The sequence below is a fragment of the Rhincodon typus genome, chromosome 3, assembly GCF_021869965.1.
Source record: "Rhincodon typus isolate 14 chromosome 3, sRhiTyp1.1, whole genome shotgun sequence".
NCBI classification, from domain to species: Eukaryota; Metazoa; Chordata; class Chondrichthyes; order Orectolobiformes; family Rhincodontidae; genus Rhincodon; species Rhincodon typus.
This window is the reverse complement of record NC_063334.1, coordinates 1,930,776-1,946,194: the sequence shown is the minus strand read 5'-3', so window position 1 is coordinate 1,946,194 and position 15,419 is coordinate 1,930,776. Positions and strand designations below refer to the sequence as shown.

General features: G+C 40.1%; 1 protein-coding gene across 6 annotated transcripts in view; it reads right to left on the bottom strand.

Annotated features, from left to right (window-relative positions):
- Positions 1-15,419, bottom strand: part of tdrd7b (tudor domain containing 7 b) — a 95,519-nt gene that overhangs the window by 50,673 nt on the left and 29,427 nt on the right. For 4 of the 6 annotated variants that reach the window (XM_048593147.1, XM_048593161.1, XM_048593167.1 and 1 more), the window contains exons 5-6: positions 8,494-8,585; positions 2,321-2,541 (exon numbers count right to left, since the gene is read on the bottom strand). In XM_048593147.1, the coding sequence (XP_048449104.1) occupies positions 2,321-2,541; positions 8,494-8,585 (313 nt within the window). The remainder of the gene's footprint in view (positions 1-2,320; positions 2,542-8,493; positions 8,586-15,419) is intronic. The other 2 variants (XM_048593154.1, XM_048593182.1) reach the window with 1 other exon arrangement.

Below are 15,419 nucleotides of genomic sequence, written 5' to 3'. Positions count from 1 at the left end.
ATGGTCATCATTAAACTCATAATTCCAGATTTCTTTTCAATTATTGAATTCAAATTCTACCATCTGCCATGGCAGGATTCAAACCTGGGTCTCCAGAACATTAGCTGGGTCTCTGGATTAAAGTTCAGCAACATTACCCTCAGACATCTAGCAAAAAGTATGATTTTAGCTTAGTTGCAATCAAGTCAGAAGGTTGTGGGTTCCAGCCTCACTGCAGACTTCAATAGAACGGAGGCTCACAAGATGCTATGATGAGGGACTACTGTAACATCTTTCAATATGATGAAGGCAAGATGGTAGCAGAGTAGGATGCTCCGCCTGGAGCTCTTCTGCTCCACCTGTTCTTTTTCTTTTCTTATTTCTCTGTTGTTAGCAGTCCCGCAGCAGTGCAAGGGGAAGTGAGCCCTGGTGCAGCGTGAGGGGTACAAGACCGGGAGCAGTGCGACGGGAAGCCAGTCCCCGTGCAGCGCAACCTACCTTGCTGCAGCTGAGTGCCATTGACGAGCGGGCTGGAGGCTGGAGCAGAGCAGGACAGTTGTTGGACTGAGGCCTGGTGCAAGTGGTCAGACCAGGCGCTGAGCTGTTACTATTTCAAACTCTTCACCAGACTGAAATGTCAATCCTTTAACAATGTTGTAACTATCCTTTTTCTATTTTATATTTTAGACACTGTAACAAATGCTACTACTTTTCTTTTTATTCCTCTTTAATCAAGATTTGTAACTAGGTACTTGTACCCAAGATGGCGCCGTTAGAGAGAGCCATTGTTGAAAAAAAACTTTTTCACTGTACTCCTGCACTCAAATACAGGTGACAATAAAGGATATTCTATTCTGTTCGAAACAGCCTGCCTACCAAGTGGGATGAGAACCATTCCGTTATAATACTTGAGGAGGAGCTGGCAGCCCAGTGACTGAGCCGACTGTCCACCTCCAACTAAAGCCACCAAAATCATGTCACCATATTATTTACCCATTCAAAACAATGACTGCCTTTAGACCGCTCTTAGAACATGATACAACATAGTATAAAAGCAAGATTTTTGTGTGTCATGCATGGCTGCCAGCATGACCTGTGCTTTTTATAACAGTCCTATTTATTTCCTTGTTATCAATTTCCAGTTTATAAATCTAATGCTTTTATTTGACATACAGATGAAAGATTAGAATCATGTTGCACTCTCCATTATCTTGAATGCTTTGGAGCTGAATGCCAATTGTACTTAATTGAAAAAAAAAGGGAATAATTTCTAGACTAGTTACCAGATTGAATTGATAAGAAGCGTTGTGTTAACTTCTCAAAACGCAGGCACATGTACCATATCCTTCAATGTCATAACAGTAGAAAATGCAATCAACAAGGTTTAACTCGACATTTATTCTAGTTTTTAAAAAACTGAAGTTATATTACTGAATATTTTTACTCTGAGAACTCTTGTGGCCTTGATAGCCATAAAGTATTCTTTCAAATACTTCAATAAGCTTAGTTGTCAAGATGGCAGTCACAAATAGATTGCCTAAAAGTTGTTAAGATTTAATTTAATTCTTTCGCTGTTCAAGTCTTACCACTGGATGCCCCTTTAATCCGACAGGGTGCAAGCATGGCAATAAAAATCCAAATGAGATACATAATTTCTTTGTGAAGATAATTAGACATAAATCTTTAAAAAGGTAATAAAATAAAACTATATTTGTCTTGATTGATCAGCTGTTCAAAAGATTTCATTTTTGTTCAACATAAGCAAATGATATTCAGCATTATTTTTGACTTACTTGTGAACTTTGCAACACTAAACCTATTAACTGGACAAAAAAGGGTCACCATACAACTGCTTTGTGAAGTCATCCGTGTCAACACAATTCGTTGCACTTGCAAACCAATCAGAATGCTGGAAAAGTTACTCTTCAAAAGCAACTCAAAGGACTAATAAGCAATAGTCATCATAGATCAATAGCTAATGAGATTTTTCAATCAGATTGCTCAAGTGGACGAATCACTTCGGCAATAAAAGCCACTGGTGGGGTGGTAGTATCCTGATCCAGGAGCCTGGGTTCAAGTCCCATTTGCTCCAGAGGTGTGTAACAAATCTGAATTGATTAGAAAATAGCTAAAAAGCCACTGTTAAATCCACCACTAATTAACATATATAGAGTTTAATACTTCCTTCTCTCAGCAACAACTGCCCTTAAAATGAATGAGTCAATTAAAGGACAAGGGGGAGAAAGTGGGAGAATGGAAAAGAGACAAGTGCATCTACATTTTAAACTATATTCAAAATTCTCTTTAGCAAAGACTGGTCAGGTATTATAATGCCACTCACAGTGCATATATGAGTCCAATGTTCTAATTGCTTTAAAGCATCTTGCTGAAGATCCTCATTGAACATCTTTCTGTACAATTGTGGCAATTTTGATAGCCAAATTCCATTTGTGTATTTGTCCATGATCTCCTTCAGTCGGGACTGGATCAACTCATTATTGTAGCTGGATTGAGGTGCTGATGAACTAGATTTTCTGGTATCTATGCCCTCACTCCAAACCACTATAAATGTAGAAAAAACAATGCATCACAATTTATAATTTGTTTACACTATACCAATACAATCAAATAAGATCAAATTAACAAATGGGGGAGGGGGGAGGAAAGAGGGCTGTTCTTTAAACAGACAGCCTGAACACTAGTGGCACGAAAAGTTGTAACCCTGCGGTTTATGTAGCTCAAGCGTTCAGCAGCCGATACTATTCGTTTATATGTATTAGGCAACAGCAATAATTCCTCAAGCTGTTGTATAGCTATGAGCTCTACCACATGCTGAATCAATATGACAGTATACTGAACAGATGCATGTCAGACCAGATGTAATTGAAAGAAAAATTAAACATTGAAAGAACAGACAATTTGCCATACTAACAAATATATAAAATTTCAAAGCACCATTAAGTGGCCATTTCAACATTCCAATATTCAATATTATTTCCATCCAGAAGGTGGCAGGTTTTGTTCGGAAATAAATGATTAAACCCAATATTATGATCACCTTTCACACAAATGGAAATTCTCTTCCTCTAATCAATCAAAAATGACTGCAAGAAAATGAGAGAATGGTCAAAACATCAACAAGATGACCCTTGAAGGTAGTGGCATAATCAGAATAGACAATGAGCCTGAGGAGAGATGTTAGCATTGGTTAAACAGGAATTTAAAATCAATTTCAGAAGTGAGAGAGGTGGGATAACAGAAAGAGGATATATCAGATTACAGAATCTAAATGGCTGAAGAAATGGAAGCGGATGATAGGTTCGAGGAAGGGAAGGATATTCAAAAGACTACAGCCCAATGAGAAAAGGGTCGTTAGAGATTGGAAAGAGTTAACTGCCTTAGTGGCCATGTTGCAATAACCAAAAATAAATTTTGGGAGGTGGTTGAAGTGTCAGAGGGGAATAAGTACTTTATCAAGCATGTTAAATTGAAAACCTTGGAGAATTGGAGACAATGAATGAGAGCAAAGACAGGGAGACGTTATTGATGATTGTGACCACCAAGATGAATGTGTAGGTCTTATTCGCAACAACAGCATCAAGGATACTAACTGGGAAAGACTGCATCAAGCTGTCCTTTGATCACCACATTAGCAATTTTTAAAAATCCTTTTGCAAGATCCATCACCATGGACTGCTTCAACTAAGATAATCCTCACGTACAACAGAAAAATAATGCCTCTTGCAGTCCTCCAATGAGGTTCAGTGCAAGCTGAAAGAACAGCATCTCATTTTCCAGTTGGGAACCTGCAGGCTTCAGGACTCTAACACAGAATTCCATACTTTTAGAGCCTGAACACTTTCCATCTCCTTTACCCACACTCACACCCTAGGTGTGGTCATCACAAGGGCTGCTTTCAGCGAAGCCAACTCACTTTCACCTATATACGGTCTCCATTCTCAACTTTTCTCCTTCCCTGGAAAACCATTATTCTTCCCTTTGTTTGCCCACTGTCTTTTTCTTCCTCTTGGCTTCATCTCCACCTGTCCTCTCACTTCCTTACTACCCCCAACCTATGTTCAGTATATATCCCACCGTTTTCTAGCTTCTACAAGTTTAAACGAAGGGTGACTGGACCAGAAACATTGACTCCATTTTCTCTCCAAAGATACTGCCAGACTGCCGAGTTTCTCCAGACATTTCTGTTTTCGTTTCAGGTTTCCAGCATCTACTATTCTTTGTTTTATTGTAGCAAAATTGGATGCTTAATACTGCTCCCCACAAATCAGAAAGACCTCACAAGCAGTAATATGATAATGATCCGTTGCCTACTTTAGTGACATTGGTGGAGAGACAAATGATGTCTACCTTACTGGGCACCCTTTTAATTTTCAATGGTAACAAGGTGTAGAGCTGGATAAACACAGCAGGCCAAGCAGCATCAGAGGAGCAGGAAAGCTGACGTTTTAGGCCTAGACCCTTCTTCAGAAATGGTGTTGGGATCTTTTCTATTCACCTAATGGTTAGAAGGGGCTGGGTTTAATGTTTGCACTTTCTTAATTATTGTTAATTATTATACAATTATACAATAATTATTCTTATCGTATTATTGTGCTGACATGCCAGCACTGCTTTTGTTCCAGTCTCAGGCTGGAATCTGAACCTACAACCTTCTGACACAAGGTTCAGAGTAGTGTTCAGGGTTTTCAAGATACTATACCATTCCATTTCCTTCCTTTTGAATCCTTGTCCATCTGATATCTTAATTGGCCCTGCCTCTTCATTGATGTCCCTTTTTTTATTTCCCCATCCTTGTTTCCCACTGTTTTATCTGTTTCTCCTTTGCCTTCTTGCCCATTCACTCAGTTTTCCTCCCTTCTACCACATCGTTTCTTTATTCATTCATGGATGAGGGCGTCACTGGCTAAGCAGCATTTGTTGCCCATCCCTAATTGCCCAGAGGGCAGTTCAGAGTCAACCACGTTGCTGTGGGTCTGGAGTCACATGTAGGCCAGACCAGGTAAGGATGGCAGTTTCCTTCCCTAAAGGACATTAGTGAACCAGATGGGTTTTTCCAACAATTGACAATGGATTCATGGTCATCATTAGACTCTTAATTCCAGATATTTATTGAATTCAAATTCCACCAGCTGCCATGGCAGGATTCGAACCCGGACCCCTAGAATGTTATCTGGGTCTCTGGATTAACAGTCCAGCGATAATACCACTAGGCCATCGCCTACCCTGCTTTGATGATCAACATCATCTGGTAACTTCAATGCAAACATTTCAAACTACTGTACACTATTCCTGCATGGTTTCATAGCTCAAATTATTAGACATGCACACAAACATATTTGAAATAATTTTGGAAAAGGGAAGCATTCTTTTATTGGGCTAGCTGAATTTTATTGACATTTTAGTGGGAGGCATGGTAGCTCACCCGTTAGCACTGGTGCCTCACAGCACCAGGAACCCAGGCTCAATTGCAGCCTCGGGAGACTGTCTGTGTGGAGTTTGCCCGTTCTTTGCATGTCTGCGTAGGTTTCTTCTGGGTGCTCCAGTTTCCTCCCATAGTACAAAGATGTGCAGGTTAGGTGGATGGCAATGCTAATTTGTCCCATAGCCGACACATCCCTGGAAGCTATGTGAATTAGCCATGGTAACTGCAGGGTTAATACAGGGGTGGGGTAGGGTCTGAGTGGATGCTCTTTGGAGGGTTGGTGCAGATTCAATGGGCTGAATGGCCTCTTTCTGCATTGTAGGGATTCTATGATTTATATTCTGAAAGATTCTGCACCCTGGGAATATTTTAAAAGTCAGTTGACCAGAGGTCAGGACCTGCATATTCCTGTGAGAATGAAAGATAAGGATATGAAGATTTGGGAACACTGGATGACAAGAGATAAATTAAAGTTTAGTCAAAACTAAAAAAAAAACATGTAAGGTTTAGGAAACTGAAATCAGATAAGGCCCTTGAGGAATATAAAGGAAGCTGGAAAGAACTTTAAATAAGGAATTAGGTGGGCTAAAAGGGGCCATGAAATGTCCTTGGCAAGTAGGATTAAGGTGAATCCCGAGATTTTTTTATACCCATGTTGAGAGCAATAAGATAACTAGTGAAAGAGTAGGTCCACTCAAGGACAAAGTAGGGAATCAAGCATCGAGCCAGAGGAAGTGGGTGAGGTCCTTAATGAGGACTTTGCATTGGCATTCACCAACGAGACGGACATGGATGAGGTTTAGGGAGGGGTATGTTGATATTAAAGAGGTGGTGGTGTTGGGTGTCCTCAAAAACATTAAAGTAGGTAAGACCCCTAGGCCCGAAGCATCAGCCTTCCTGCTCCTATGATGCTGCTTGGCCTGCTGTGTTCATCCAGCTCTACACCTTGTTATCTAAGACCCCATTGGCTGATGGGATTTATCCCATGATACTGAGGGAGGGAAGGAGGAGACTGTTAGGACCTTGATGGAGATGTCTGTATCCTCTTTAGCTACAGGCATGGTCCCAGAAGACTGGCAAACAGCCATTGTTGTTCCTTTGTTTAAGGAGGACAACAGAGATAATCCAGGAAATGATAGGCCGAAGAGCCTTACATCAGTGTTAGGGAAATTATTGGAGAAGATTCTTAGGAACAGGATTAACTCACATTTGGAAGAAGAATGGATTTAATAGGGATGGTCAGCAAGGTTTTGTGCAGGGGAGCTTTTGTCTCACAAACATGATTGTGCTTTTTGAGTAAGTGATGAATATTGACGGGGGTAGGGCAGAGGATGTTATCCACATGGACTTTACTAATGCACTTGACAAGGTCCCTCACGGTAGGCTGGTCCAGAAGGTTAAGTCAAATGGATCCACAGTAAGCTGGTGAGTTTAATACAAACTTGGCTCAGTCATAGAAGACAGAGGGTTGTTTTCTGATTGGAAGTCTGTGACTAATGGTGTTCCACAAGGATCAGTGTTGGGATATCTGTTGTTTGTATATAAATGATTTGTGTTAATATATAGGTGGTCTGACTGGTAAGTTTGCACATGGCAAGAAAATTGGTGGAGTTTTCAATAGTGAGGAGGGTTGTCAAAAGATACAGTAGGATATAGATCAATTGGAAAGTTGGATAGAGAAACAGCAGATGGAGTTTAATCTGGAAAAGTGTGAGGTGATGCATTTTTGGGAGGTCAAGTACAAGAGGAAAGTATACAATCAATGACAGAACCCTTAGGAGCATTGATGTACAGTGGAATCTTGGGATCCAAGTGCATAGCCCCCTGAAAGTGGAAACACAACTGGATAAGGTGGTCAAAGGCGGCATAGGGCATGCTTGCCTTCAGCAGTTAGGGCATTGAGTATAAAAGTTTGTAACTCATGTTGCAGCTGTATAAAACTTTAGTTAGGCTACATTTGGAGCATTGTGTGCAGTTCTGGTCACACACTACAGGAAGGACATGGAGTCTTTTGAGAGGTTACAAAAGAGGTTTACAGATATTGCTTAAACTGGAATGTATTAGCTATATGGAGAGGTTGGACAAACTTGTTTTTGCTAGAGTGCTGGAGGCTAACAGGCAACCTGATAGAAATATATAAAATTATGAGGGGCATGGACAGGATGGATAGTTGGAGCCTTTTTCCCCATGGTGGAAATGTCAAGTATGAGGTGACATAGGTTTTAAGGTGAGAGGGGAATGCAAAGGAGATGTGCAACGGAAGTTTTTAAATAGAGGATCATAGGTGCCTGCAGTGCTGTGCCAGGGAGATGGTTGAAGCAGATATGATAGCAACATCTAAGAGACACTTAGACAGATACATGAACAGGCAGGGAAGATAGGGATACAGACCATATGCTGGCAGATGGGATTAGTTTGGAATGGCATTGTGATTGGCACAGAATTGGTGGGCTAAAGGACCTGTTACTGTGCTGTAATGGTCTACGTTCTATACATTCCTTCAACTAACAATTACAGCTTATGGACAAAAATATCAAGTTGAGGTTCAGACAAAAGCCTTGGAGTAAAAAATTTAATGTCATTGTTATGAGACAAAACATTTCAATACACAGTTATCAATCATGGCTATTTTGGGCATTTGTGCAGTCCTTAATTCAGAGGCCTTGTGTGTATTTAAGGCTGAGATGGATAGATTCTTGATCAGGAGGGGAATCATGGGCTATAGTGAATGTGCAGACTGATGGATCAGCTACGATTCTGTTAAATGGCGGAGCAGGCTCGATGGGCCAAATGGTCTACTTTGGTTCCTATTTCTTATGGTCTCAATTTGGGCATTATAAATTCCGTGAACCCCAAAAGACTGCAGATGAATTTATTTTAACAAATTATAAGATTCAATTGGTATATCAAAACCCATGTAATCTTTACACAGAAAGAGCAACATAAAATTCAGATTGCAATTATAAATGGTTATGAGGCAAGTTTCCATTATGAACACGGGCATGAAAACCATTACTTCAATATTCATGGTCATGATCTGTACAATGCACGACGCAAAGCTATCTACATACCACTATGTTCACCTGGTGTGTTTTTTGCCAAGTGCACCTGAAGTTCTTTTTGAAATCTTGGAGGAAATGTCATGGTTGGCCTTTTCTCAGATCTATAAAACCAAAGAACGCAAAATTATATCCAGATCAGGAATCAAAGAAGGACGGATAAAAGGAGAATTTGAAAATGTTGGATGCTTTAAGGATCTTGTGACAGATCAGTATCCAGACTTCAACTGTTAAAACATGACGTGAAATATGCATCGGTTCACAACAATGTTGACACTTAGCAGTTCTAAGCGATTTACGTGGTCTGTCAAATTATATATCACAATTATTGCAGGCAAATACCATAGATGAGGATTTTTAAACAGCCAATCATGACATTATGGATGCTTTCAATATATATCCAAAAAACTTCAAAACCAAATTTTAATAATTGAAATGCTAATAAATATAGCAAAGAATCAGTATTACAATCTTCCAAGTCTGGTTCAAATTCTTAAATCCCACTTCAAAAATTAAGCAAATTCAAGCAAGCAAAGTGACAACTGTAGGAATTCCTGAGTAAGGATAAACCTCCACAGAGGGAATGCGACAGAAGTTCATCAAATTAACTCTTAAATTATAGAATCGTCCTTTGAGGGGTGCTATAAGGAAAGGCTGAACAAGCTGGGGCTTTTTCTCCTGGAGCATCGAGGCTGAGGAGTTACTTTATAGACGTTTACTAAACCATGAGGGGCATGGAAACAGTGAATAGCCAAGGTCTTTTTCCCCAGGGTAGGGGAATTCAAAACTAGAAGCCATAAGGTTTTAAGGTGTGAGGGGAAAGATTTAAAAGGGACCTGAGGAGCAACCTTTTCATGCAGAGGGTGGTGCGTGTATGGAACGAGCTGCCAGAAAAAGTGGAGGAGGCTGCTACAATCACAACATTTAAAAGACATTGGGATGGGTACATGAATAGGAAGGCTTTATAGAGGGATATGGGCCAAATGCGACTAGGTCATTTTAGGATATCTGGAATGCATGGATAAGTTGATCTGAGCTGTATAACTCGGAGTCTATTACCCAATAATCTTGGAGGCTAGCTTTTTTTTTGAGATTCATGGATGAGGACGCCCAAATCCCTCAGTTCTGTAGCTTTCTGCAGTCTTTCTCCAATTAAATACCCAGTTCCTCAATTTTTCTAACCGAAGTAGAAAACCCTACATTTTCTCACAATATATTCCATCTGCCAAGTTTCTGCCCACTTTTTAAACTAGATTATACCCCTCTGCAGACTAAGCCATTCTCACTATTTGTCTTCCCATCTATTTTTGTCATCTGCAAATTTGATTACATTTACTTTCCTCATTCAAGTCATTAATGTATGTTCCCTGTGATACACCACTAGTTACAGGTTGCCATCTTGAAAATGTCCCTCCTTATCCAAATGCTCTATCTTGCATTAGTTAGCCAATTCTCTATCCATGCTAATATACTACCTCCAACACCAAGGGCTCTTTTCTTAAGTAGTCTAATGCATGGAAACTTACTAAATGCCTTTGAAAATCCAAATACATTACATCCACAAAGAACTGGAGTAAATTTGTCAGGCATGACTTCCGCTTTCATGAAGCCATGTTGATTCTGCTTGATCATATTATGCATTTCTAAATCTCTGCTGTTATGTATTTTACAATAGGCTCTAACATTTTCTGAATAACAGCTATCAAACTAATGGTCTGTGGCTACTTGTTTTATGTTTCCTTCTCTTGTACTTTTAAGAATTTAGAAGAGTAAGAACTGATCTTGTTGAAACTTGCAAAATTCATAAAGGATTAGACAGGATAAATGCAGAAAGGATGTAATCTTGGAAGGTGGGGGGGATGGTGGTGTGGGTTAATGAGTCTAGTTAACAGTGTACAAAGTCTCACGATCAGGGCAAGTCATTTAGGACAGTGATGGGAAAGAATTTCTTCACTCAGAGGCTCATGAATCTTTACAATTGTCTACTGCAGAGGCTTTGGAGGCTCAGTCATTGAGTAAGTTCAAGATAAAGATCAAAGGATTTCTCAACTTTAACAGCATCAAGAGAAATAGTGATGGCACAGGAAAATGGCTTTGTCACGTACGATTAGCAGAGCAGGCTTAAGAAGCCAAGTGGCCAACTCCTGCAATGTTCCTATTGTTGTTTGACCTAAACTTTAAAAGTAATTTTGAAATTCTATGTGGATGTGTCTAAAGGCATAAAGTGTCCTCTCTTCTATCGATGTTTTTTTATGCAACTTTATTGCATAGAATGTGTAGTCTTTACCGGAAGTTAGACATCCGATTCAAAAAGCAAATTACAGAGTCACAGAGTCCTTTGAGTATAGGAGTTGGGACATCATGTTGCAGTTGTACAGCACATTAGCGAGGCCTCTTTTGGAGTACTGTGTGCAGTTCTGGTCGCCTTGTTATAGGAAGGATATTATTAAACTGGAGGGGGTTCAGAAAAGATTCACCAGGACGTTGCCGGGTATAGAGGTTTCAGATATAAAAATAAGACTGGAAAGGCTGGGACTTTTTCCACTGGACCGTTTGAGGTTGAGGGGTGACCTTATTGAGGTTTATAAAATCATGAGGAGTAGAGATAAGGTGAATGACAAGGGTCTTTTTGCTAAGGTGGGGAGTTCAAAACTAGGGGACACATTTTTAAAGCGAGAGGAGAAAGATTTTTTGAGGACGAGGGGCAACTTTTTAAACACAGAGTGGTTCGTGCGTGCAATGCACTGCCAGAGAAAGTCGTGGATGCAGGTACAGTTGCAACATTTAAAAGACATTAGGATAAGTATATGAATTGGAAGAGTTTGGAAGAATATGGACCAAGCACAGGTGGGACTAGTTTAGTTTGGTCGGTGTGAACTGGTTGGGCTGATTGGACTGAAGGGTTGTTTCCACGCTGTGTAACTTTATGACTCTGTGACTCTATAAAGGTCTGACATGATAGCAGGAAAATGCTAGGATGTATTATGTATATACGTGGAAGGGTTATTGAGAACCAGAATATGATTGGGTTGAGTCACACAGATTTATGAAAGAGAAACTTGTTAATTGTGTAGAGTTTTGAGGATGTAACTAATCTGATGGGTAACAGAGAAATAATAAATGTAGTGTATTTGGAATTTTGGAAAGTACTCCAGAATTTGTGACAACATTATTACTCAACATTATTAGAATGTTATAAGGACTAATAGTTTCAAATAATAACAGTATTGCTTGAAGACTGTTAATTTACACTTTATTCTTTCATGGGATATGGGTGTTCCTGGAAAGGCCTGCATCTCTCACCCATCCTAAACTGCCCTTCAAACAAGTAGTTTGCAAGGCCATTTCAGAGGGCAGTTAAGAATCAACCACATTGCCATGGAGCTGGAATCATATTAAGGTCTGACCAGATAAAGCTGGCAGAGGTGCCTCCTTAAAAGGCATTGGAAAACTAGGCTGGTGCTTATGAGAATTGATCACAGTTTCATGGTCACCATCACTTAAGACTAGGTTTCAGTTCCAGATTAATTGATTGAATTTAAATTCCACCAAACATTTTTTTTCCAGCTTTGGACCAATGTCCACAGAGAAATATTGCCACTATGCCATGTGACACACAGCCCCTCCCCTCACCTCAATATCAGCCCTGACTTTTTGGTCAAAGCTGGAATGGTACTGGATCCTAATAACTCAGAAAAGACTGAGCCACAATTGGTGGATGAACAGAGGAGGAGTAAATGGATCATTTTCGGCTGGCAGGCCGTAACTTACAGGGTACTGCAAAGATCAGCACATGCGCCTTGGCTGTTTACATCAATATTTGTTTCAATAATCTGATAAGGGGCCCAAATCAAGCCACAAACAAGATTGTTGATCATACAATGTGAAATCAAGCTGTGGAGATGAACAAAAAAGTTGGGAATGAATAAAACGCAGGGAAAAGTGAAATAATCCACTTAGAAAGGCCGAATAGAAAACAATTTTTTTTTGAAAAATGGTGAGAGACTGCCAAGTGTTGTTTGGAGGGGTCTGTCTTTTCTTGTTACAAATCAGAATCAGCATACAGGTGCCATAAGCAATTAGGCAAATTTTCTGAAGAAGGGTCCTGACCCGAAATGTCAACTTTCCTGCTCCTCTGATGCTGCCTGGCCTGCTGTGCTCCTCCAGCTCCACACTGTATTATCTCTGACTCCAGCATCGGCAGTTCTTACTATCTCTCGGCAAATGGTGATGTTGGCTTTTAGTAGGTAGTGAGCCATTCTGAAGGGCACGGTGGGTCAACCAACAGCATGGGGGAGGTGATGGCCTAGTGGTATTATTGCTGGACTGTAAATCCAGAGACCCAGAAAACGTTCTGGGGACCTGGGTTTGAATCCCACCACAGCAGATGGTGGAATTTGAATACAATAAAATATCTGGAATTAAGAGTCTAATGATAATCCATTATCTAATCCATTGTCAATTGTCGGAAAAACCCATCTGGTTCACTAATGTTCTTTAGCCGAGGAAACTGCCATCCGAACCTGGTCTGGCCTACACGTGACTCCAGACCCACAGCAATGTGGTTAACTCTGAACTGCCCTCTGGGCAATTAGGGATGGGCAATAAATGGTGCCTAGCCAACGATGTCCTTATCCCGTGAATGAATTTTCAAAAATGTGGACTGCAGCGATTCAAGAAGGCAGCTCACCACCACTTTCTCAATGGCAGCAAGGGATAGGCAATAAATGCTGGCCCAGCCAGTGATGCCCATGTTCCATGAGTGAATTTAAAAAAAAATCATTGTAGCCAGCTGGATTGTATCCCCTGCTATTAAAGGAAGACAGGGAGGAAATAGCGGATTTTAAAAAAACGAAAGAAGTACAGACGCTAGAAATCAGAAACAAAAACAGAAATTGCTGGAAAAGCTCAGAGGTCTGGCAGCTTCTGTGGGGAGAAATCAGAGTCAACATTTCAGGCCTCTGAATGTCTCTGATTTCTCCCCAAGGAAATAGGGGATGCTTTGAGGATCTTTTTACTATTTTCATTTGATTACATTTGCAGTACTAAAGAACTGAATATAGGACTATAGAACATTCAGACGGATTTTAGTGCTGGGCAAATTATCAGAATCAATTCTGAGAGAAAGGATAAATGGTCACTTTGAAAGTTAAGAATTATTCAGGGACTGTCAGCATGTTTTGGTGAAGGGAAGGTCTTACGAACTCAATAGATTATTTTGAGAAAGTTAAAACGCAAGACTGATGAGGGCAGTGCAGTGAATGTTGTCTACAGGAATTTTAGTATGATAGGTCCCACAGGCAGACTCAGCAGAAAAGTAAAAGCTCCATGGGATATTGAGAGATTTGGAGAGTTAGATTCAAAAATGTCTCAGTGACAGGAAACAATGCAACCAAGTGTAAATGAAGCATAATCTCATTGTTCATACATTCAATTCCCCTCACAATAAATCAACTTTCTATTATATTGCAGATTAATTGCTGTATCTGCAGATTAACATTCTGCAATTTATACATGAGGAAACTCAGATCTCTTTTGCATCTAAGAGTTCTGCAACCTCTCATCATTCAGATAAAATGCTTTCCGTAAAATTTCTTATTGCCAACATCAACAATTTCATACGTTTTCACATCGTACTCTATTTGTCAGATTTTTGTCCATACACAATCTATTTATATTCCTTTTTAGGCATCCTTATTCCCCTTCACAAGTCACTTTCCTTCCTATCTGCGTCATCAGCAAATTTAGCTACCAAACCTTCAATCCCTTCATCCAAATCATTGACACAAAATGTAAAGAGTTGAGAACCCAGCAACAATACACCTGTGGAATACCACTTCTGACGTCCTGCCAGCCCGAAGAACTATTTATTCTTACTCTTTGTTGCCTGTTAGCCAGCCAATCTTCTATTCATGCCAAATGTTTCCTAATACACCATGGGCTTTTAAGTTCCACAACAACCGTTAATGCGGCACCTTCTGGAAATGTAAATACAACAAATCCATTGGTTCCCCTTCATTTACAGCACAAATTACTTCTTCAAAGAACTTCCAAATATGAATTCCTTTCGTAACGTGTCAGCTCTGCTTTTTGCCTTGAAATTATCCAAATGCCCTGTTATAATGTCTTGAAACCCTATGAAAGATGTTAAGCTAACTGCCCTATCGTTGTCCACTTTCTGCCTCCTCTGTATTAATAAATAGGTTGCAGTCATTATTTTCCAATCCCAAGGTAACCTAATCCCAAGATATATTCGTGAGACCATGCAGACGCTACGACAATGGATGAATGGACACCACGCAACAATCACCAGACAGCAATGTTCCCTCCCAGTCAGGGAATACCTCAGCGGTTAAGAGCATTCAGCCTCCGGGTAAGGTTCCTCCTAGGTGGCCTTTGAGATACACAACAAAGCAGAGTCACGGAGAAACTAATAGCCAAGTTCCATATCCACGAAGGTGGCCTCAATCGTGATCATGGGTTTATGTCGCGCTACATGTGACCTCACACACAATTCTGTATCTGTAAAATCTTCCTTACTGTCCTGTTTTGACAGAATCACTGTAATAAATTGTTATGATCTCATTACCTTAATTAGTTTGTACAGTTTTGGATTACTTATTAATTCGGTTAGACCCTCGGCATGCAAATCTTATACCTATCATATTATTCCAGTCATTTAGTATTGTCTCCAGCACTACCTTATTTTTAACTTTTTTGTAATTATCTCTCTGCCTCATTTAATCGGATTATAGGTCATCCCTTAGCTTGTTATTCAGCTGTTGATACTTTACTCACACTGTCTGACACTCAATCACCTGCAGAGACTTATTACTCATCACTCAACTCTCACCATTTGTATGATCTTTTGATCTCTCTGCCTGTAAATTCTGTGCCTGTGTGCTCCCTTCTCACTTCACCTAACGCAGGGGCAACAC